The sequence below is a fragment of the Dama dama genome, chromosome 16, assembly GCF_033118175.1.
Source record: "Dama dama isolate Ldn47 chromosome 16, ASM3311817v1, whole genome shotgun sequence".
Lineage (NCBI taxonomy): Eukaryota > Metazoa > Chordata > Mammalia > Artiodactyla > Cervidae > Dama > Dama dama.
Window position 1 is genome coordinate 41007309 of NC_083696.1, and position 25363 is coordinate 41032671.

The 25363-nt window shown below is 37.5% G+C and overlaps 1 protein-coding gene across 3 annotated transcripts in view; it reads right to left on the reverse strand.

The window, feature by feature from the left end:
- Positions 1-2557: 2557 nt before the first annotated feature.
- The window catches only part of PPP3CC (protein phosphatase 3 catalytic subunit gamma), an 82829-nt gene continuing 60023 nt past the window's right edge, over positions 2558-25363 (reverse strand). For 2 of the 3 annotated variants that reach the window (XM_061163921.1, XM_061163919.1), the window contains exons 10-14: positions 24705-24776; positions 11838-11919; positions 11115-11212; positions 4201-4230; positions 2558-3090 (exon numbers count right to left, since the gene is read on the reverse strand). In XM_061163921.1, the coding sequence (XP_061019904.1) occupies positions 2873-3090; positions 4201-4230; positions 11115-11212; positions 11838-11919; positions 24705-24776 (500 nt within the window). In that variant the 3' untranslated portion in view covers positions 2558-2872. The remainder of the gene's footprint in view (positions 3091-4200; positions 4231-11114; positions 11213-11837; positions 11920-24704; positions 24777-25363) is intronic. The other variant, XM_061163920.1, reaches the window with a different exon arrangement.

Consider the following 25363-nt stretch of genomic DNA (forward strand, 5'->3'; position numbering starts at 1 on the left):
CACCAGCTCTCTTGGGAGCTGTTGTTTAGATTAAAACATTAAAAAATAGGTTAAAATCCTCCAATGAAGTCTACAGGGAAGAACAAGTACTGTTACTACTACAATATATTCCTAAGGCTCACATCTAAACTGTCTTGCATCACAGGTGCAAATGCCCACACAGGTACACTGACTGTGGTCTGGTTTTAATGGCCACCCATTCCAGTGTTCTTACCTGGGAAATCCCATGGACGGAGGAGCCTGGTGGGCTACATACAGTCCATGGGGTTGCACAGAATCAGACACAACTGAAGTGACTTAGCACGCATGCACGCACGCACTGTATTACCCTCACCACGCAACTTTCTAAAGCATTGAAGTACATACCCCAGCTTTCCACAGAACACAAGAAATGCTTTTACCTCTAGCATTCAACAGGATTTTCAAACCCAACTTCCTATAAGAGCTGTTGCTCTTTTAAACCCCTTCCAATTTTCTTGAATTGTGACCACTTAACTTTCGGCTGGTACTTCAACAGCTCAAAGGGTACCTGTAAAATCCATCTTTTCACTCGGCTCTGTCAAGGAAAATTGCTTTATCATACTACTTCGTTTTGAGAAGAAAATGAAGACCTTACTAAGTAACTTCTTTTTTAAAAAACTAATATAATTTTTTGCTTATAAGGATTTAAAGTAACTACTTCACTATTTGCCTCTTGACTGAAGCCCTTACGATCGAAGCCCAAGGTTTCTACCTGTGGACCGTGTATGTGTAACAATAGCCTCGATGGACAAGAGAATGGGATCAGGGACACCCATCAAACTTGTGAACTGATGGTCAGCGCTGCATGAGATTTCCAAACTGGAGGTCCCTTCTCTGTTAGGACTGGGGGAGAGAGGAGTATGGAGACATCTAGGTGATGAATTCCTCTGATTGTAAAGAAATGATGATCAGTAAAGACAGCTACTGGAGACTCTCCCTCCTTTCAGAAGTTTTACTCACAACCCAAAAAGATCTTTTCTCCTCTTCCCAATATCCTTCCTATCTTTTTTGTTAAGAGAACAATCTATGCCATCAGGTTCCAATCTCCAAAATACTTTGATTTCTGTCATAAACAAATTGGGAACTGTTAGCAAGGTATAGGAAAACAGAGATAGGTGGGCTAAATCCTCATTCTCCTTATGAAATTATGTGGTTTTGTTTGCTGTTTTCGTTTCTTTTTTGAGCCACACCATATGGCTTGTGGGAGTTCAGTTTCCTGACCAGGAATTGAACCTCAGGCCCTCGGCAGTGAAAGTGTGGAGGAGTTGTAACTACTGGTCAACCAGGGAATTCCCTGAAGTTGTATTTTTTGAAAAATGTTTTCTGGTGTCCTTGAAGCTCCAAACATAAAGTACTACTGTCTGGGATACATGTTTCAAGGCTGGGCTTCTACATCCCAAATGACATTAAGGAATTCTACAAATATGCACTTTGGCACAGTGTCGCCCAGACATGTACATTCATTACAAGGCTGACCAGTGAGTTATTACGACATGACACCTGTCACCAGGCTAAACCAAAAATGGGAGCCTAAGGATCCCTGAAACTTTCTTCACTAGTTGGTTGTGACCTGAAAAACTCAGGGAAGATTATTCAAATATTATATCTGAACACTTGTTTTTATATTCTAAAATACCCAGCAGAGACTAATAACACACAGTTCAACCTAATGAGTGCTGAAAAATGGAGGAACATCCCAGTATTTGACAGACAGGAGATCATAATATCACTCACCCAATGCCCTTCAGCAAGACTTCCAGTTCACAAGGGGACTGTTTTAACCTCGTCAGTTTCCATGACCCTGTGTGCGAGTGCTAAATCGCTTCAGTGTCCAACTCTGTGCAACCCCATGGATTGTAGCCCACCAGGCTCCTCTGCCCATGGGGTTCTCTGGGCAAGAACACTGCAGTGGCTTGCCATGCCCTCCTCCAGGGGCCCCAGTTGGTTTAAAAAATGTCGACACAGAAAAACAGATGGAAGACAGGGAGAAGAGACGTGAAAGCTGATGCGGTGACATGGAAGGGCGTGACTGCCGGAGGCTCTACAGAGGGCATTTATACAGTATTTAGAAATGTCACTTCCTTTGCAGATGAGGTAAATTACCTAGGGTTCAAAAATAAAAGCAAAAGAATCTGGCAACAGTTAAGAAATCTCCAAAGTTCAAAGGGAAGTTTAAACCAATCACGCTCATGGTTAGATGAATAAATTTTAAGTCATTCTACAAAAAATCCCTCATTATTTTTTATTTTGCCATACCAGGATACATTAAGAGTAATTGAGAGTCCAGAAGAGAGTAGGTTATTATGGAAAGCATTTCCCTTGGCCCTTAAAATCACTGGGTTTGGGTTATTCACTGAGGAGTTCTACTATAATCAAGTTTTCCATAAGAAGAGAAGTTTTAGCCACTGAAATCTAAGAGATATTTTTCAGTGGTACCCTGTAGAAAAGGAAAAAGAAAACACCCTTTTGTGTTTGCAAAATGATTAGTCTGAAATGAACAATACTACCTCTAAAAACAAGAGAAAAGGCTGACTAGTTCAAGTCAGAAAGCCAGGGAAGAGGTTTCCAAGGCCCTTTTATTTCGGGACAGTCCCCTTTATAACACACGACTTCACTATGTGTCAGACAATCAGATCAGTTCCTAAAAATTAGAGGGGGGGAAAAAAAGGGAAAACAAAACAGATGCATTTTACATATATATTAAACATAAATTAAAAGAATTTATAAAAGGGTCACGTTTCTTACAGAGTAAATGCAGAGTGTATTTTGAATGCACCTCCAAGTTTAAGTTGTTTAAGTTGTTTGTGTTTAGCTTTCCGATAATTTTTAAGTCAAATAAATAAATGGACGATTAGGTCTTGGATCCACCAGTGCCACCACAGGACTCTGAGTCATTACTGGCTCTTCTTCCCTTGTCGCTCCTGTGCGTAGCGTTGGCTTGGACCAGTTTCACCGGCCCATCAAAGTACTGGCTATCTTTGCGGGGTGGCATCCGCTCATTAATTCGGTCCAGACCTCGGGCTTCTTCAAAACTCCGGATCCTGTGCTGAAGCGAAAACCCTCTGATGGCTACAGGGAAACAGGAAAGAGAGGCGCTCCATTAGACATCGTTTAGGTTTCTTAGCATCCAGCAAGCTCCGAGAGGAAAATACAGAAGGGGGACTGTGGAGCACATGTCTGGTGAAGGCGATGAGCAATATTTGATTTCAGTTAGCCTGGTCTGAAGCTATTGTTTTCTTAAGGCCCAAAGGGCCACTGAAACTGTGAAAGTAATTTTCATAGTTCAGTTCATCACAGCAGAAGTGGACCTGACAAAAAGCCCCCAATATCTTTGAAAGAGTCCCTTACGGGCCAGAAACGTGCTCAGAGAAAGGAAAGAAGGCAACACCAGAATAAGAGAACAAGTGAAGCAGACTAGTTAGTCTAACACAAACATCACACTGACCACACAAAAAAGTAACAAAAGAGCTAATCCGTTTGTTTAGGATAGCTTTTTTTTTTTTAATCTTGCAAAACCAGGAGCTGAACTCAAGTTAAAAACCATCTAAAAAAATAGTTTCCAGGTATTTTCTTTCTGTCTGAACTTCTGTATCACCAAGGAAAGGCATTCCCAGTGTGAACCACCTTCTCTAACAGAACAATTAAATTTATAACACAAGTTTATCGATTGTGATGATTTTCAGCCTCGGATTCATAGATAATTTGTTACTTAAAATTTGTGTAATTTAGCTTGGCTGACTGAGGGTAACCTCAGAAACAAATCAGACTGCATTCCTATCTGCTCTTGCCTCCACTTCTGATATGTTTCAGAATCATTAGATAAAGAGGTTGATGGTTTGAATTTCCAATAATTAAATGGATACCTCATAGCTATGGAAGGGCTATCAGACTGCACCATCTGAACACCCCATGACTGGTTGCTTAAACTTCAGCCATTGCATTCAAACTGAGAGAGCCCAGAAAGGACTTTGGCTGTGGAGAGGGTCATTTGAGTTAATATTACACAAATTAAGGACACAAAGGCAGTACTTTGTGAGCGTAGCTAGAGTTATCTTTCCCTTTTCTCAGTGTTAACAGTTCTGGTGATGCAACAATAAAAGATGTCTAACACTGACAGAGCTTTTTTAAGAACTAATAGACAGACACATGATCACATCTATCGTAGGAACACGGCCATACCTTCCCGGGCCTCTACCGCTTCTACTGTGGCTGTGACAGACAGGAGCAGTGGCATGCAAAAATGAAGACAGAGAAAGAGTGAGTAAACCAACAGCACCGCTGCCAGCACAGACATCCCGGGGCCCGACCTTTGAGCCTATTTCCATCCATAGTAAAAGTGGACTAGTCAGAGAAGTGACAGGAGTATTGCGAAAAACTGAACTGGGGGTGGGGGATTTTTCACACTGTAAGTGGCATGAGAACCTTTTAGTTAATGGCATCCACGGCTAAGACAGTCAAGCTGACTCGGAGAAACGAAATGCTGCTTTCCTCATTTTAAATAGCCAGCTGCTAATTTACGCCTTGACATTCATGTATCAAAATACTGACATGTCCAGTCAAACCACCTGATATTACAACCATTCTTTAGTTTGTGATAGTTCAGATGGTACTAAATGAGCTGCTGCTGCATCCTATTAGAAAAAGTTATTTAAAACTATGAATGATTTCAAGCAACTTGTATAGGGTCTAGCTATCCTTTATAATTACTTAATAAGAGTGGCTTTTGCTACAGTAACTATCCTCCAATTAAAATAAATAAATTTTTTTTTCTTTTTTTTAAAGAGCAGCTTCTGAATAACAGACTGGCATTTGGAAGAAGAGAAAAAATGGAATATAAGTGAGAGGTTCTTTCTTTTCCAAGGGGTGAATTACTAAGCTGGGAAAGGCATAAAGCTATTCCATTTCAAATACAAATTCATGTACCATCTGGAATTAGAGAAACAGCAGAGGCTGACATGTCCAACTTACATGGCTTCCATTCTCCATGTGAGAGAGCAGGCCAGTTACTAAGAAGGCCCTCTTCTTTGTGATGGAAAAGGAAGCTATTTAAAAATCAATACTAACAGGTAAACTTTCCTGCATTTGTTTTTTAAGACAGTAAGTCCCCTACATATAAACCTTCAAGCTGAGAACTTTCAAAGATCTGAACATGTGTCCTCATGTTCAGTCACATAAGTTAGTTTAAGTGAAACTGCAGCCTGTCTTCCATTGACTGATGATTCTTCAGTTCTGCCATCTCTCACCTCCTCCAGCCAGCAACTCTTCTTGCCTGTTCACTCGATGCCAGCCCCTGTATGCCAACCGTTATACTGTACTTGTCAAGGTACTGTGCTGTGAGATGAAAAATGTTCCCTTTGTTTCTGCGTTTGTTTTTTATGTATTATGTTAAATTAGTTGGGTACTTAGGCTACCTTTGTTGGACTTAAAAAACAAACTGGACATATGAACGTGCTCTTGGAATGAAACTTATGTAGGGGACTTACGATATATGAAAAGGTTACAGGTTGTAGCAAGAAAGATCTTATTAGGAAAATCCTGTCAGCTCCCCCAAAACTAATTTTTAAAAAGAAGGCAGGGAAGAATAATGAATAACAGTTTGCTGTTCCTGAAGCTTTTTATAATCAATCATAGAGGAAAAACTGTAAGAACTGAAAATTAACTTCCGAATGCAATGTGAAAAATGGCAACTTGGAATCAACTTATCAAGTGAGTGTTTACACTTGTCAACCATATGTTGACACGTGTTAAAGCAATGCCACATCCTCCCAAATCCCCTCACAGAGAACAAACAAACTCTCAGAAGAAAAGGACGGTGCCTTCAGACAGGATACTTTAACAGCAACTTTTCGGAAGTGAGAGAACAAAGCTTTACCTGAAATTGTATACAGAGTGTTGGTTTAATTAGACTTTAAAAGCTATGTTTGCAGTAAAATGTGTACTAATATCGCATTATTTTGGGTCCTCCTAGAATTGCTTTTTGCATTGGGTATTACGATATTAGCCTGCATGAGGGATATTCTTTATAAGTAAGAGTCATATAAAACTGAAGAACTGTTTTTTTTTTCTCCCTGTACTGAAATACTTTTCTTTATTGAATGAAATTTCTTTACTGAAATAATTCATATACCATAAAATTCATTTGTTTAACGTGTACAGTTCAATGATTTTAATATATGTAGAGTTGTGCAGCCATTACCACAGTCTATGGTTAAAACATTTTCATCACTCCCCCCCCACCCAAAACAAACCATCTCCCTCCCTCATTCCTTCACCTAACCTTACAATCAATCATTCATCTACTTTCTGTCTCTACAGATTTGGCTGTTCGAGACACGTCCATAAATGGAATCATATACTACGTGGTGTTAGTGATCGGCTTCTTTCACATAGCAAAATGCTTTCAAGGTTTATTCGTGCTGAGGACTGTGTGAGTGTATCATTCCTTTTAAGGACTGAATAGTACAGTTCATTGCATGGACATACCACATGTTGTTTGTCTATTCATTAGGTGATAGACATTTGTGTGGTTTCCACTCATCGGCTATTACAAAGCATGCTGCTGTGAACATTTCTGTACAAGTTTTTGTGTGGCTATGTCTTCATTTCTCTGGGTATTAACTAGGAATAGAACTTCTGGGTCATATGATTAACTGTATGTTCAATCATCAAAGAAATTGCCTGATTGGTTTTCAAAGAGCTGCTCCATTTTACATCCCCACCAGCAGTATATGAGAATCATAATTCCTCTCCATTCTCACCAACACTTGTTACTGTCTGTCTTTTTTTTTTTTTTTGTCTTTTTGATCACAACTATCCAGTGGGTCTTTAATTAAAGTGGTGTCTCATTGTGGTTAATGTCCAATGATGTGGAACATCTTTTTACATGCTTATTGGTTATCTGTATCCCTTCTTTGGAACAATGTCTATTAAATTTTTTACCCATTTTTAATTGGGTAATTTGTCATATTGTTATTCAGTTACAAGAGTTCTTTACAGTTTCTAGATAGTAGTCTCCTATCAGATATATGCTTTGTAAAGATGGGGTTGGCTAAAAAGTTCCTTTGGATTTTTCTGCAAGATGCTATGAAAACACCTAAAGGAACTTTTTGGTCAACGCGGTATTCTCACCCATGCTGTGGGTTGTCTTTTCACTTTCTTGATGGTTCCATTTGTAGCACAAAACTTTAAAACTTTCAATGGAGTGCCATTTATAACTGACCTGTTTTTGTTTTTCTTTTTTTAATCTTACGGTCTTTCCTCTTTATTTTGGCTACTTGGAAGCCTGGAATCAAATGTGTGATTATTGGATTTCACTGGTTTGTTTTCCTTTGTGCTCCAGTTTCTCAGCGTATTTATTTCTCCCACCAAGCTGGACGTATACTGTGACTTACTCAAATCCCCCTGGAATAAGGTGGAGTATAAATGAACGTAGGCTATAAGGCCATATGGGATGGGACCTTGTTCACTGAAGGCTGTCCAAGTAACGTTATATGAACAATAAAAGGTCTTTTCAGCTAATGTGCGTTTGTCACTGAACCTGTGGAACTAAGACTCTGATGGGAAAATGACAAAATTAACTCAGTTCTTGCAAATCAATGAGAGAATAAGAAGCTCTAAAAAGTTTGCTGCAACTTTACTTATGTTCTGACACATTCCTGAGCTTTCTATCAATTTTCGAGTATCAGTGCTGCTGCTAAGTTGCCTCAGTCATGTCTCACTCTGTGGGACCCCATACATGGCAGCCCACCAGGCCCCTCTGTCCCTGGGATTCTCCAGGCAAGAATACTGGAGTGGGTTGTATCAATAACAATCTTATATTGATTAAAACATTCATATTCAAGTCAGGAATGAAGAGAAACTGCATATATTTGGGACTGAGAACAAAAGGTAGACTAAGGGTTATAAACAACAAGTCTCCAAACAACACATCTATAAAATTCTGTTACTTATCCCAGATTTGACGATTTACTTCTTCAAATCAAGATCTAGATCTAGAAAAATTTGATTCAGATTAAAACAACTTTGTGGATCAGCAAATTTTTGAAACGTTTCAAGCAAGGATGTATAGGATGTTCCTTTTTTTCCTTACCCATGTTACTTCCTATTAAGTCTAAAATGCCTTGTCAGAGTTGCTTGCAATATCTCACATGACTAACAATGAAGGAATGATGGAAAAGTATTTTGCTTACAAGAAACTGTGCATTTGAGAGGAAAAATTCAATCAGAAACAATATTCTTCCTATGAAACTACAAAAGCTAAGAAAATTAATTATATACTTCTAAGGAGAAAATATTCATTCTTCCTCATAAATAAGCTCTAATATTTCAGTACTTGATTTGAAAGAGAAAAGAGGAAACCAATCCTATAAAAAGTATGGGGAAACGAGGCTGTCCCTAAGAATCAATAGCCTTTTGGAATATTCACAAAACACAAAGAATCCCTATAAGAGGTATTCCTATAGGAGAAGAGGAAAAAAGAAAAACTGAAGTAGAAACAATTAAAAGAAGGGGGGTGCAAAAAAGCAGTGAATTCTAAGTTGTTAATGATTCAACTCCAGTTTTCAAGCCTGGAATTTAGTCACCCAGTGATCTGATCTCATGTCTCTTTCCCTGGCTTGACCAGATCTGTTTATTTTGATAAACATCAACCTTTTCATTCCTGGGTTCTATCAAGCCCTCTCCTTAGGAAGTCAGCACCCATATGATTTTCAGAGCTGACATTATGGTTGAAGAGGCGACTGTGGTACTGTTGCAGGATATGGTTTGCAGGCAAAGAGGCAAACTCCTCTGACTGAGGATCTTTAACTGCCACCCACCCCCCCAATCAAATTAAGATATAAAATGCACACAAGTGAGGCACATGCTATGCACAGATCTGAAGTGCACTGCTTAATACACCTTTATATATATGCATGCACTTGTGTAACTACCATCCCAACAGTGATAGAGAACATGACTCCTACTCCAAAAGTCTCCCGTGCCCTTTCTGGGTCCACATTCTCCCACCAGAGGGGCCATTTTGACTTCTTTTACTATTTATGAGTCTGCCAGTTGTTGTTGTTTTTAAAGCAGAAAAATAATTTATTCCAGAAGAGAGCAGAAGTAAAGTCACCCTGAAATACACTCAGGCATAATCCTGGTGGGACAGACCTTCCTGCTGAGCATGTTCTCCTGCTGGCTGCCCCACCATCCTGCTCTCAGACCCCTCACTGATGCTCACGTGGTGAGCAGGCAGGAGCAGCCTTCAGATCCACAGGTTTCACAGTCACGTATTCTTAATACAGTCATGTATTTTTCTTAGAAAAACAGCACTTTTTTTTTTTCATTTTATTATTTTTTAATTGTATTTTTTTCTAGAAGAGCACTTCCTTTTTTTTTTCTTCATTATTTAATATTTTTAAGCTCTCCCCCACCCCCAAGAACAGCACTTTCTATCTCAGTTCAGTTCAGTCACTCAGTTGTGTCTGACTCTTTGCAACCCCATGGACTGGAGCACTCCAGGCTTCCCTGTCCATCACCAACTCCTGGAGCTCGCTCAAACTCATGTCCATTGAGTCGGTGATGCCATCCAACCATCTCATCCTCTGTCATCCCCTTCTCCTCCTGCCTTCAATCTTTCCCAGCATCAGGGTCTTTCTATCTCAGTAGAGTACGCAACCATTTTATGGAGTTTGTACAGTGTATGTTAAGTAGGCACACAATTCGTCAAAAGGTGAGAAAAGGTGACAGGGAAAATAGTACTGTATTGTAGAGTAAGACGTTCCAATGTGCTGTGAATATTTAAGGCAGTGGATGGCCAAAGTAGGCACATCAAGAAAGGTGGTCAGGGTACTGAGGTGATTTTACATCTCTTCGTGACTAGAGACAACAGCTCAGTGACCAGGTCACCAACAAGGGGATGATAACTCCCTGGTTGGGACCCTCAGGGATGAACCAGGGCTCCAGGAAGCTGATGAAGCCCCAGGAACATGTTCCTCACGATGAAGGCATCATGAGGCTGTGTACACCATGGCTGTGGCCAGAGCTGCCAGCCCCTGCCCCACACCCTCACTTTGGTCCCACCCAGAAGTGTTCGTCTGCCTGCTCCTGAACATCATACAAGTCAAACAGTCTGTGTTCTTTTGTTTCTAGTGTTTTTAGTTAAACATGGTATCCATGAGATTCAACCATATATTCATAATATTATTTTTTGGTATATATTCATGATGTTACCTTTATCGCTGAGTAATACTCCATTGTATAAATATTAAGTGGAATATTTTTTGTGTGTATTCATAATGTTTTTGCAAAGATTCATAATGTTATTTTTATTGCTTGGTTATAGGGTAGACAAATGTTTTGATTTACTGCCCAACAATTTTCTGAAGTAGTTGAACCAATTTACAAATGCACTGGCAATAAATATATCTAGTTCTCCACAAACTCACCAACACTTGATATTGTCGCACTTTTAAATTTTAGCCATTCTAGAGGATGTGTAGTGGTATCTCACCATGGTTTTATATCCATTTCCCAAAAGAGTAACTATTTTAAGCATCGAATTTTCATATGCTTTTTGGTCATTTTGATAATCTCTTTTGTGAAGTACTGTTAAAATTTTTTGACCATTAAAAAAAAATTAGCATTCGTATTTTTCATATGGAGTTGCAGTTCTTTGTAAGACTCTGAATGTAAGTTCTTTGTCAGACATATGTACTACAAAAATCTCTCAGTTTACAGTTTGTCTTTTCCCTTTTTTAGTCATGAATTTCTGTGAACAGACATTCTTAATCTTAATGAAACTCATTCATTAATTTTTTTCTTTTAATGTTAGTGCTTTTTGTGTCATATTTAAAATTTTATCTTCCTCAATGCTTAGTTTGCATATCTTTTTCTGGGAAGTTTTTTTTTTTTATCTTTTACATTTAAGTTATAATTCATTTTGATTTAGTTTTTGCACATGGCGAGAAGGATCAATCCATTTTCTCCCCTCCAGAGATGGATATTCAATTGCTTCAGTGCCACTAACTGAAAGGAGCCTTAATTTCCAATTTGACACTAATGCTGGATAACAGGAGCCCACACTCCATGAAAGAAGCGTTGCTCATACTCACCTGTCTCAATGGTCTGCTTTCCTCCTGAGAGGACACCCAGAGGGAGTGTCCCCGTAGGAGTCAGGCCCTTGAGAGTTAGCACGCTCTCACTCTCTTCCCTGCAAAAGAAGATCAAAGCCCCGGGTTAATGCCAGGCAGGGTGTCTACCACTCAGCATCTACAAAGATACTTGAAAGAAGACAAGAAAAGATGCACAAAGATGGAGGATAGGCACTCCTTCTTCTACCCCTTCCCTGACCCCAAAAAGGGATGTTTTCTGCACATATTTCAACTTCAAGCAATTAGCCAGGCCCTGCTTTTCAATTAGAGCCACTTAATAGTCAGGTGTTAATCTATGTTTTGCATATACTACCCTATTTAATCCTCCAAATAACCTTAAAAGGCAGATCCTGCTATTATCTTTTACAGGCCAAGAAAATGAGGCACAAGATGACATGGCTGAGAAGATAAGGGCCAGGATGTGAACAGAGGCCACTGAGCTCCAGAAATCACTGGAATGAAATCACTAGCACTCACTGCACTGTATCTAAGCTCACACCAAATAAACGTTTGCCAGAACTGTTTCTAGTCACTTTAACATGTAGGACTGATTCAATCTGCATTCAACCCAAGGACCCACAGTTTCGATACCACACTCCAATTCTAAAACTACCAATCTGAAATCAACTTCTAAATCACTCTCAAAACATGATTCTTGCACACCATAATGACAAGACTTCTTACCGAAGAATTGAAAAGACCCGTGCCATCTTCCCAATAGCTCTGATTTTATTCTTGATGATCTCCTTGCGAACTGTAGTGCCTCCTTAGAGAATACAAATAATATGTGAGCTAAAGGAATATGTTAACAGGTTTAAAAAAATGCAGGATGAAGTGCCTCTAAGTTAAAGAAATGGTTTTAAACAAAGAAATCAAGGCCTAAGTTTGTCTAAACAAACAAAAAACCCAGGAAGTTTTAAGGAGCAGGAGAAAAAAATAAAGATGAAGTAAAAAAATGGAGGGGCCACCAAAGGGACAGAGTGAGCAGATTTTTGAAGGTAGGAACTTACTGGTGTTTCTGAAAGGTAGAACACAGTGAAGAATGAAATACATATAAACAAAGACAGTTGGTACTACAGCAAAAATATCTCTTGAGAATGCTGTGGGCCACCTTACGATGCAGGGCTTGGTCAACCAAATGGCAAGGGATGACTTAAGCAGTTGTCTTCTACATGGAAACACAGAACATAGCTGGCTCTCCTGAATCGAGCAGGAGCTGCTTTCATTCTGTCATCCTCACTTACACACTGGTGAGTTATTTCCAACCACAGACAGCTGTGCAGTACAAATGAGGATGATGGGTAAGGTATTTTATAAAACATCAGAAAAGTTAACAGAAGACTTTGTGGCCTTTTCTCATACCAGATTTAGGAAACAGCTCACACACCAGAAGTCAGTGTCCAGGCATGCATCAGGTGGCCGCATTCAAAAGTCAGAAGCTAAGAAACGTGGCCTCTCCTTCCTCACCCACCCAGCTCTCAAAACCCTGCAGCATCACACAGCAGGGCCAGAGAAAGCGTATACATTAAAACAGAAAGGGAGGATGGAGGGCCTGTCTGAAATTATTCAACTATAATTAAAAAAGTCTAATTAATAGACCGTGATGAGACAGACAGCGAGTATTAAGCTCGTAGCACATTCTGTTCAGATACCTTTCTGAAAGCTTGAAATGTAGTGATCTTCAGGGAGAAGAGACACCAAGAAACAAGGAGATGGAAATAGAAATATGGGAAGAGAAATTTAAGTTTGCATGGAAGAGAGAGAGAAACAAAATCAAAGTGAGATGCAATGAGAGAAGCAGGCTATTATCTTTATCAGCTCAGAAGAGACATCCTTGGTATCATGATAGAATATTAAATTACAGACTTCTTGCATGGAGTCTTCAAAGTTTTAAATGAATTCACAACTCTTATTTTCCAACTTATTCTATCCCCACAGATCATGAAGATAAAATCAGACAAGGAAAAAAAGATATTATTTGTGTAATAAATAATGCTGAAAACAATGAACAAAGAGTAGAATGAACAGCGCATACATCTCTAAATGGAGCATCTTGTTTTTGTATGATGATCACAATTATCTTCTCATCTCCTTCTGGAGATAGTATAGTTTTTCCATGTTTAAATTTTATATAGTCTTTAGAATCTCAAGTTCATCTATTTAAGTTGTTTTTTGCTGTTGTCTCAGAGACTCTACGGAGAAGTCCCATAATCCTTGGTGTTTGCTCATCGTTAAGAATGACAGACTGGAAAGCTTTCTGAACTGGTTCGCGGTTGACTGCTGACTTGGAGCTTTCTGTACATGGAGTGATCAGGGTGGGTCTTTTTTTAGGGAATTTTCTGTATCAGTACTGAGAACGCGTGCACATGTGCCTGTGTGCGTTTTAGCTGTTCAGTTGTGTCCGACTCTTAGTGACCCGATGGACTGTAGCCCGCCAGGTGCCTCTGTCCATGGGATTTCCCAGGCAAGAATACTGGAGTGAGTATAGCCATTTCCCTCTCCAGGGCAATCTTTCTGACCCAGAGATTGAATCCGGCTCTCCTGCATTGCAGGCGGATTCTTTGAGCCACAGGGAAGACCACCGAGAATGCGCGGGATTTACCTGTTTTTGGCAAAGTTATTGATGCCCTCAACTGTATCCCTGTCCAGAAATTCTTTGGTTTATACTATTTTAGATATTAGCCTCTGGTCTTGGGAGAAAAGACAGCTAGGACTTTAACTGCCTTTCAAATACCTTTTACCTGCTCTACTTATTTTAGCTAGGGGCCCATCTCCCTCTTCTCAATAGTCCCCAATTCTAGCAACTGGTGTAGTCTAGCAATTCCTCTGCTTTTTGAAGATTCTGTGCTGAACTCAGCATTCTACATTACTAAGCCAGGCTTCAGCTTTCTTGAAACAGCCAAGTTAGTCATACTAATTCATTTGTTTCCTGGCTTCCAAAATTCCTACAAAAATCTCTACATTTTTGTAGGCTTATAACTTTGGTAAAAAAAACTCTTCTATTGTGAAGTATGATAAACATACAGGAAAGTACACAAAACAAAGACAGACTCAATGCTTTTTATTAAAACACAAATGGCCAAATAACCAGCCAGGACGATAAACAGAACCTTGCCAGCACCACAGACTTCCCCCTACTTGGGCCCCTCCTAGTAATTAAGAGTCTCCCTCTTCCAAAAGAAAATTGTTCTCTTGACTTCTATTGTAATCACTTTCTTGCCCTTCTTTATAGTTTTACCATTTAAGCATGTTTTCACAAGCACTAGTTTTTTTTTTTTTTTTTGTCCTCCACATTCTCTCCAGTTTATTTTATTTTTTAAATTTATTTATTTATTTATTTTTTCAGTGGGTTTTGTCATCCATTGAATCAGCAATAGATTTACACGTATTCCCCATCCCGATCCCCCCTCCCACCTCCCTCTCCACCCGATTCCTCTGGGTCTTCCCAGTGCACCAGGCCCGAGCACTTGTCTCATGCATCCCACCTGGGCTGGTGATCTGTTTCACCATAGATAGTATACATGCTGTTCTTTCAAAACATCCCACCCTCACCTTCTCCCACAGAGTTCAAAAGTCTGTTCTGTACTTCTGTGTCTCTTTTTCTGGTTTGCATATAGGGTTATCGTTACCATCTTTCTAAATTACATATATATGTGTTAGTATGCTGTAATGTTCTTTATCTTTCTGGCTTACTTTACTCTGTATAATGGGCTCCAGCTTCATCCATCTCATTAGGACTGGTTCAAATGAATTCTTTTTAACGGCTGAGTAATATTCCATGGTGTATATGTACCACAGCTTCCTTATCCATTCATCTCCTGATGGGCATCTAGGTTGCTTCCATGTCCTGGCTATTATAAACAGTGCTGCGATGAACATTGGGGTGCATGTGTCTCTTTCAGATCTGGTTTCCTCAGTGTGTATGCCCAGAAGTGGGATTGCTGGGTCATATGGCAGTTCTATTTCCAGTTTTTTAAGAAATCTCCACACTGTTCTCCATAGCGGCTGTACTAGTTTGCATTCTCACCAACAGTGTAAGAGGGTTCCCTTTTCTCCACACCCTCTCCAGCATTTATTGCTTGTAGACTTTTGGATAGCAGCCATCCTGACTGGCGTGTAATGGTACCTCATTGTGGTTTTGATTTGCATTTCTCTGATAATGAGTGATGTTGAGCATCTTTTCATGTGTTTGTTAGCCATTTGTATGTCTTCTTTGGAGAAATGTCTGTTTAGTTCTTTGGCCCATTTTTTGATTGGGTCATTTATTTTTCTGGAATTGAGCTTCAAGAGTTGCTTGTATATTTTTGAGATTAATCCTTTGTCTGTTTCTTCATTTGCTATTATTTTCTCCCAATCTGAGGGTTGTCTTTTCACCTTACTTATAGTTTCCTTTGTTGTGCAAAAGCTTTTAAGTTTCATTAGGTCCCATTTGTTTAGTTTTGCTTTTATTTCCAATATTCTGGGAGGTGGGTCATAGAGGATCTTGCTGTGGTTTATGTCGGAGAGTGTTTTGCCTATGTTCTCCTCTAGGAGTTTTAGTTTCTGGTCTTACATTTAGATCTTTAATCCATTTTGAGTTTATTTTTGTGTATGGTGTTAGAAAGTGTTCTAGTTTCATTCTTTTACAAGTGGTTGACCAGCTTTCCCAGCACCACTTGTTAAAGAGGTTGTCTTTTTTCCATTGTATATCCTTGCCTCCTTTGTCAAAGATAAGGTGTCCATAAGTTCGTGGATTTATCTCTGGGCTTTCTATTCTGTTCCACTGAACTATATTTCTGTCTTTGTGACAGTACCATACTGTCTTGATGACTGCACAAGCACTAGTTTTAATTTTCTTTTTAATGTTATGTGGTTGGAACAATCAAATAATGCATTTTTGTGTCTGGGCTCTCTTGTTCAACATTATGTTTTTAAGATACATCCATGTTTCCCCTGCTCCTGTAGTTCACTGTCATTATTGTATACAATTCCTCTATAAGAATATGTCACAATCTATTTATCCTTTTCACTGTCAGTGGTCATCTGGGCTGATTTCAATTTCTGGCTAATTCAGCTGCTATGAATATTCTGGTGTATTTCTCTTAGCTGCACATATTTATGCTAAGTACATTCCTAGAGTTAGACTGCTCAGATATAAGGTATGTATATGTTCAACTTTGGATAATGGTTTGGCATTATCTACTAAAGTGGATGTATCCATTTATACTTTAGTATATGAGCATTCCTGTTGCTATACATTCTGGTCAACATTTGGTGTTATTCATGTTTAATTTTAGCCACTTTGGTAGGTATGCAGAATCACCCACTGTGGTTTTAATCTGCATTTTCAAAATGACTGATGTGGCTGAATAACTTTTCATATTTTTATTGGCCATTTGGATATCCTCTTTTGTGAAGTGCTCATTCAAGTCTCACCCTCATTGATCACTGTAGTTTTTTATATATTCTGCAAGTGAACTGTTTTTTGGTTGTAGCAAATACCCTCCCCCATTCTGTAACCTGTCTTTTTTTTTAAACATTTATTTATCTGGCTGCTCCAAAGGTCTTATTTGTGCTTTCGATCTTCACTGAAGCATGTGGGATCCTTAGTTGTGGCATGTGAACTCCTTAGCTGCAGCATGTGGGATCGAGTTCCCTGACCAGGAACAGAAGACGGGCCCCCAGGCACTGGGGGTGCAGAGTCCTGGGGCCACTGGACCACTGGGGAAGTCCCTGTAGCTGTCTTTACACTCTTAGTCTTTTGATAAACACAAGGTCTAATTTCTAATGCAGTCCAATAATTTCCTATATCGCTAGTGTTTTTTGTGTATTGTTTAAGAAATTTTCCTCTACTTCAAGGTCATGAATGCATTCTATGTAATACATATTAGAAGCTTTATTGTTTTGCCTATCATATTTGAATGTGTTAGTCCATCTGGAATTTATTCTTGGGTTTAGAGTAGGGGTTAGGTTTAATTTTTTTCTCAAATAGATATCCTCAACCATACCAATACCATCGTCTCCCTATTACTCTGCAGAGACGCCTCTAGTGTAAATCAAGTGTCTATCCATGTGGGTCTGCTTCTGGATTCTCTGTTTCACTGCTCCTCTGTCCTTGAGCTAACAATTCCAGTTACTTTCTTCTTTGACCTTAAATATTTCCATATGAATTTCAGAAACTACCCTTAGAAGTTCCATATAAATTTTAGGGTCAAATTGTTAATATTTGACTTTGTATTGAATCTGCAGATCAATTTGGGAGTAACATATCTTTATAACATTGAGTCTTCCAATAATCTATGGACATTTCTATGGTATTTCTATTTATTTAGATGTCCTTTAATTTCTCTAATAATGGTTTGGTTTGTTGCTTAGAGGTATCACACATTATTTGTTAGATTTATTGCTAGGAATGATATTGTCAATGGCATCTTCTTAAAAATTTCATTTTGTTTGTTGCTGGCAAATAGAAATACAGTGATTTTTGCTTTCTGACTTTGTATCCAGCAGCTCTGCTACATCTGTTTATTGATTCTAATAAATAATCTATAAACTTTTAAATTTCCTCTATATATAATCATATAAACAATGATCTATAAATCTATAAATAACAATCGTTTTGTTCCTTCCTCCTCAATCTTTATACCTTGCATTTCTTTCTATTGCCTTACTGTACTGGCTACGACTTCTAATAAGATATTTTAAAGAGGTTTTGATAGCTGGCATCCTTGTCTATTCCCAATCACTAAGGAAAGCTTTCAATATTTCACATATGATATTTGCTATAGGTTTTCACAGGTACATTTGTCAGATTAAAGAACTCCTTTCTAAACCTAGTTTAAGAGATCTATTGTAAATGAAGGATGAATCTTATCCAATGCCGTTTCTACACTTGGTGAGGTAATGATTTTTCTCCATTTTTTCCCTTAATGCAGTGAATTATATTAATTGATTGATTGATTTTTAAAAAAAACTTTGACCATGCCTGCAGCATGCAGGATCTTAGTTTTCCAACCAGGGATCAAGCTTGTGCCTCCTGATTTGGGAGCATGGAGTCTTAACCACTCAACTGCCAGAGAAGTCCCTGTTGACTGATTTTTAATATATATATTTTTTACTTTTCAATAGTTTTAGATGTATAGAAATGTTAAGATAGTGTAGACGATTTCCATATACCCTCTCCTAGTTTCCACTATTATTAATATCTTACATTAGTAAGATATCTTCAAACATCTTATTTGAGTAAGTTATATTTTTCTAGAAATCTATTTTATCTAAGTTTTGAATTTTACTGGTATAAACTTATTCTTCTTATTTTCTTAATGTCTGTAGGATTGGAAATGAATGTTGTCTTCTTTTTCAGTTCTGTCATCAGTTATTTTTGTCTTTTTTACCAGAGATTTATCAATTTGACTGAAATGGGTACATTCTGGTTTTACTGCTCCCCTATCCTATATTTTATTTATTTAGTTAGTTTTTGAAGGGTGCCCTGCATAGCTTGTGGGATCTTAGTTTCCCGACCAGGGATTGAACCCAGGCCCTCGGCAGTAAAAGCACAGAGCCCTAATCACTAGACCAGCAGGGAATTCCCTATACTGTACTTCGTTTTGTTTCTTATGCTTCTCTTAACTTCTTTATTTCATTCCACCTGCTTTCTGTAGGTTTAATATGCTAGCCCCTTTCTCTCTTAATTTCTTGAGACAGATTGTGATTTTTCACCTTTCTTCTTTTCCAACATATGCATCTGAGGCTATAAGTTTTCCTCTAAGTATGACGTTAGATGCATCTCTCAAGCATTATTATTTATTTTTGTTCAATTTGAATAATTTTGTATTTAAGCACTGATTTTACAAAATGTGGTATAAAGGTCAACTAAATTTACAATTTAATTTGTTCATGTAAATTGCCTTCAAAATACACTGTAGCTAAGATGTGTATAAAACTTTACATGCATTTTGGAAGCAATCACACAGAAGCAGTTGCTTTTTCAACAAAATTAGCCAGTTTCACATCCCTTTTGGTCAGTCTCCCACAGATATGGGAGGTGAGAGGCCTATGGACCTTGTACACATTGAACCATTCTAGGTAACGATTCATCTTCTCTGCTTGTAAGTAACTTGAGACACAAAGCCAGATGCCTGATTAAAATTTCTGAAGGAGAACTCCTTGTTGATGGTGTCTCTCTCACTTAATTCTGACCATCCAGCTGCTTTCAGGTAAAATATAACTCAGTTCCTCTCGTCTGCTGTCAACAGCGAACATCTGCTGAAGTTCTGGTTCCAACGCCAAACCCACGCCCGTCTGGGGCACTGCCTGCCTCAGGTTTCAATGTGCACTGCTTTTTATTTTCAGTTCAAATTATTTTCAATTTTAAATTGCAATTTATTATTTGACCACTGGATAATTAAGTATATTTTAAAATCTCCTAAAACATGGTGGTTTCTGGTTATCTTTTTGTATTGACTTATATCTTATCTGCATACAGGCAGAATATAGTCATTGTGATTTTAGTGCTTTGACACGTGAAACTTGTTCTTAACCCAGAACATTTTTTCTAAAGGTCAAGTTTTATAAGTGTTCATGTGTGTTTGAAAAGAAGGTATAGCCGGTATGTTAGATGCTTTCTCATTATATGTCGATTGTTCTGCCACGAAGTTGTGTCCAGCTCTTTGTGACCCCAGCTTTGCACACACAGCTTCCCTGTCCTTCACTAGCTCCCACAGTTTGCTCAAGTGCAAGTCTGCTGAGTCAGTCTAGTAGGTCAAGTTTATTATTTGCATTCTAATTTTCTACAGCATTTTTAGTTTTGTTTGTCTGCTTATTTCTGCCAATTCCTGAAAAATATTTGTTAAATTCTCCCACTATCACATTTCTATTTCTCACTGTATTTTGATTAATCTTTGCTTTATATATTATGAAGCCATTTTACTAATGCACACAAACAAAAATTTTTCATTTTTGTTTTAGAGTTTATTTCATGTAATTTTTCAGTATTTATTTTTATTTATTTATTCGGCTGTGCTGAGTCTTAGCTGCAGCATACGGGATCAATGATCTTTTTCACAGTATGAGAACTCTTAACTGTAGCATGTGAGATCTAGTTCCCTGGCCAGGGATCAAACCCAGGCACGCTGCACTAGAAGCATAGAGTCTTAGCCACTGGACTACTAGGGAAGTCCCTATTTCATGTAATATTAATCTATCTACAACAGCTTTTCTTTGGTTAGTAGACTATATTCTTTTACTTTCAAATTTTCTGTATCTTTGTGCTTTATCTCTCTCTTATAAAACATCATACAGTGTTTTTTTTCTTTTGTTTACTCTTACCTGACAATCTTTTATCTATTTACATGTAATGAAGTTGCTGACATATTTATCATCATTTATTTATCCTATCTGCCCTAGTGTTATAAGTACCTTCCCTCCTTTCTTGCCATCTAGACTATTTTTTTTATTATAGTCATTTTCCCCCTATAATTTAAAGATTACACACTTTTTTAAAAAAACTCTCTCTTCTTGAAAATTACTCTGCATATTACACCATGCATCTCTTACTTATCAAAATATAATGTTAACAGGTACTTCCCCCCAGCTTCCCCAGATAATAAAAAGTCCTCACACACTTTAATTCTATCCCACTGCCAACTACTATTGTCATATATTTTAATTGTCTTTTAAATTCAGTAAAACATTATTATGATTGTTTAATAAGGTCTACATTCATTTTATTTACCCATTTATGTATTTTCTACTATTCTCGTTATTTCTTCCTGACTCTCCAAGCTTCCATCTGGTATTTTCCTTCTGTTTGAGTAATATTCTTTAGAATTCCATTTAGTGTGGGTCTCCTGGTATTTCTTTTAGTATAGCTTTTACAGGGAGGAATACCTGAAGAGTGCTTATTTCTTCATTTTTAAAGGCTATTTCTGCTAGGTATAGAATTCTAGGTGTAGCAATTACTATCTTTCAGTGCTGTGAATATGTTAGTCCATGGTTTCCTCCTTCCACTGTTTCCATTAAGAATATACTGTCAGTTTAACTGTTCTCTTTTGAAAGTAATCTTTTTTCCCCCTGGTCCAATTAAGATTTTTTTATCTTTCATCTGAAGCACTTTTACTGTGATGTACTTAGATATCATTTTCTTTGTATCCATTCTGCTTTGGTTTTGGGGACTTCTTCAATCCACGGCTTAACTAATCAGTACTAAAAAATGTTTATCCATTATCTCTCCAAATACTGGTTGTCCCCATCCTCTCTCTCCCCTAAGACTGATTCCAAACACACAGCTGATACCTGTTCACTGTGTCTTCCCATGTCTTATACTTTTTCTGAGTATTTTACTCTTTCTCTTTGTGATGTATTCTAGGTTGTTCCTTCTGACCTATATTCTACTTCATTTATTCTCTGTTTAGCTTTATTGAGTCTTCTATTAATTCATCTGTTAAGTTTTTTTATTTTTCATTCTTGGAATTTTCTTTTGGTGCTTTATCAGCTCTGCTACACTGTTTTTTTTATAATTTACAGTTCCCTGCCAAAATTTTTAATTCAGTCTTTTACATTCTTGAACATAGTTAGCCTTGTTTAATTTTTTAGCACAGTTATTTTAAAGCTTGGTCTGATAAAGCTAACATCTGAAGAACTTACGGGACTGTTTTTATTTCTCACTCTTTCTGCTCATTTTCATTCGTGTTGTTATGTCTTCTCATACATCTACTTATTTTTGGTTGTAAGCCATGTATTATATTTGAAAAACTTCAGTAGTTTAAGGTTCTATATAATGCTACCTTAGTCTGAAAAGGTTTGCTTTTGCCAGATGCTTGGGACTACCTTATTTAAATTTCAGAGATGGAAATGATCGAGGAAGTCCCTTTCAGGGAATTATATTTCTAGTTCATCCTTACTCTTACACAGGTACAAGCTGTAGGGGCCCAAAACCAATGAGCCGAAGTTTAACCGCACTCTATCCATTTTTGACAAGTCATGAATTCCCGACTTTCTTAGCTTCTATCAAGAGGGCTGGTCAATCTCTTAGCCCCCTCTTTTGAAATTCATGAATGTGTTTAGGAGAAAATCAGTCCCAAATGTTACCAAATGTCTTACCTCTCTGGGTATATGCTTTTCCCCAGATCTCTACTTGGTAATTTTTTTTCACTTCCTTGGCTTTCTGAATGCCTCTGAAGCAACTTTTTAAAATATTTTGTCTAGCTTTTCTACTTGTCTTAAGAGTCAGGCTTGGTTTGAATTGTCTGGCATTATTAAAGCAAAAATTCTTAGCTTTTATATCACTTGGATAAAACCAAAATTGTAATTTTAGTGTGGTTTCAGGAAGGAGTGGATTTAGAAGTATGTTCAATTCACCAGCTTAACCTAAAAGGTTATTCTTCATCTCCCTTCAAAATTTTTTAAAGCCTGTATCAGTTTATAGCCACACAGTTTGTTGAAGAAAAAGGAAATTAGAAGATTCTATACATTTACTTTTGTACTTAATATCTAACACACTTTCCGTATCAGCACCAATAGTTCTACTTCATTTTTTCACTTTTTAATGGCTGTACTTCATACTATTCAATCTAACTTAACAAATATTTACCTACTATGCTCATTCACCTACTATACTTGGTTTTGAGGTGATAATGGTAAGCAAAAACTAATTTTGTCCTCATCACTCAAGTCCCTGTTGAGTGACTTGTAACAATATATATATATTAACAGTATAAATAAATGCAAAATTATAACTCTATCAAATGCTAAGAAGTTAGCACCATTGATGTGAGAACAGGTCAGGTGTGTTGGGTCTAGTCTGGGAGATCAGAAATACCTTCCATGATGAAGTGGCAGTAAGTTGAATAGGAACTAACTAGAAGAGAAGTGGGAAGGAAAGGAGGCTTACAGCAAGGAAATAATCTAACTCCATGTTGACAATCTACCGTATGAATATATCATAATTGACTTACCCTGCTCTCCTCTGAGGGATATTGTGACGTTGGAATCTTTTGCTACTATATATGATACTTTGATAAATATTCCCATATATAATTTTTGGTATAATTTAGGAATCTTATCCTTATGATACATATAATATAATAGCGTAAATACATACAAGAGAGTTCACAATAATTTCCACTTAGATTAAAATATAAAATTTACTAGATCTATTTCCTACATATTTCATTATTTCCTAATTTGAATTCTTTGTTTTAATTTTCACTTGGCTGCACTATTTTCACAAGAACTGGTTCCCTGCAGTGATCTTCTATCCCATTCATAAAGGTAAACATAGTTATGCTCCATCTGCTCTGCACCTTCAACGTGGAATTTGAAGCATAAGTATGGGCAGGACTTTCGTCTATATTCTCAAGGTAAGCTGGGCTTTCTTCACAACACAGATACTTCATCCTAACAGCTGAGTGAATCACCTTAGTATAAGCTTGGAGAGAACGAGGCAGTCAAGAGGTTTATGCTAAGGTGCCACCATCTTTTCAGAATCTCCTGCGTTCTCAGATGAGTTAGGATCTATCTTTAAAATCAAACCTCCCACAAAATACTAGAAAAAAAAAAATACTTGGCTACATAAACAAAATGTAACTATATAAAAATCTCTCAGGCCAATAAGAAGAAAAACAAACAAGCATGTAGCAGTACAAAAGGGGAAAATGCATGAATTGACAGCTCACAAAAAAGAAATAAAGGAGGTCAACAAGCACAAGAAAAAAATGCTCATTAGTCATCATAAAAATAGAATTTTAAATTAAAAAAAACACCAGACTATAAAAATTATAATAAGTAGTATTTAAGAGAGCACTGTGACCTACATGTTGCACATGACAAATGTGAACTGTTACAGCCTTTCCAGGTGATCTGTGTCTAAATTAAAATTGTAAGTACTGATTGACACAGATTTTCAATTTCTAGAAATCTATCCTATGGAAATAATCAAGAAAGTATTATTTTTCATTTCCTAATGTGCTTTCCATTCTTTCATACCACATGTCAACATCTGGCTTTATTGTTTGTTTTTCCCACCACTAGAATACAAGCTTATTGAGAGCAAGGACCTATATAGTTCTTGGCACATATAAGGCATATAATAAACGTTGATTGTTGGACCGAATATGCAAGGATTTATCTATAAAAATTTTCAAAACTGTGGAGTTGTAAAAGAAAAAAGTTGGAAAAAATCCAAAATCCATCAGCAGAGGATTGGTTAAAACAAACAATAACCAACATGGACAACTACAACTATGTAGCCATTGAAAATTAGTCTACAAAAATACCAGTAAATGTATGTGATGCTATCACATGACTTCATTTTTGTTAAAAAGAAAAAAAGAGGAGAAAAAAGATGCTAATAACAGTATTTATATCACAATGTTAACAGTGGGTATCTATGAGATGGTAGGATTACCGGTAACTTTTTCCCCTTATTTATGGTTCCCTGTATTTTTCAAATTTTATTTTTCTACAACAAACACAATTATTTTTTAATAAGGCAAAGAAAATTCTCCAAAACAAACTAAAACGCAAACCAAAAGTTCTTTGTTTCTAGTTCAGAGAAGGAAAAGGCAAGTTTACCTTCAAGTTCATCATCGGAAATCAATTCATCATCAGAGCATATGTTGAGAATGTTAACCAGCATCTCTGTGACTAAATGACAAGACAAAATAGTCCAAAATTTGTGTAATTAATAAGGCACTTTCTCTAAAAGGATGTGGATATATAAATAAACATATATATATATATATTAAATAAACACAGATAAAAATGATTGATTGTTTTGCTATTCAGAGTAGCTTAAGCAGCAGCATTAATGCAGACCTTCAAGTTTATACAGATCTGGGGGAAGATTACTTATTCCAGTTAAAGCACAGAGTCTTTGAAGATTCTAATGCTTAACAACTTGATTTCATTTTAGACTGCTGCCAGTTTAGACTTTTCTACACTGACACACCCAGGAGAAGATTCCCTCCCATTTTACAAAGACAGTAAGCCACCAGGCCGACGTACAACAGACTCACAGATTTGCACTGCTCACTTGCTGGTGCTCAGTCACTCCTGTCCGACTCTTTATGACCCCATGGACTGTAGCCCTCCAGATGCCTCTGTCCATGGAATTTTCCAGGCAGGAATACTGGAGCGGGTTGCCATTTCCTTCTCCAGGGATCTTCCTGACCCAGGGATCGAACCTGCATCTCCTGCATTGGCAGGAGGATTCTTAACCACTGGGAAGCTTA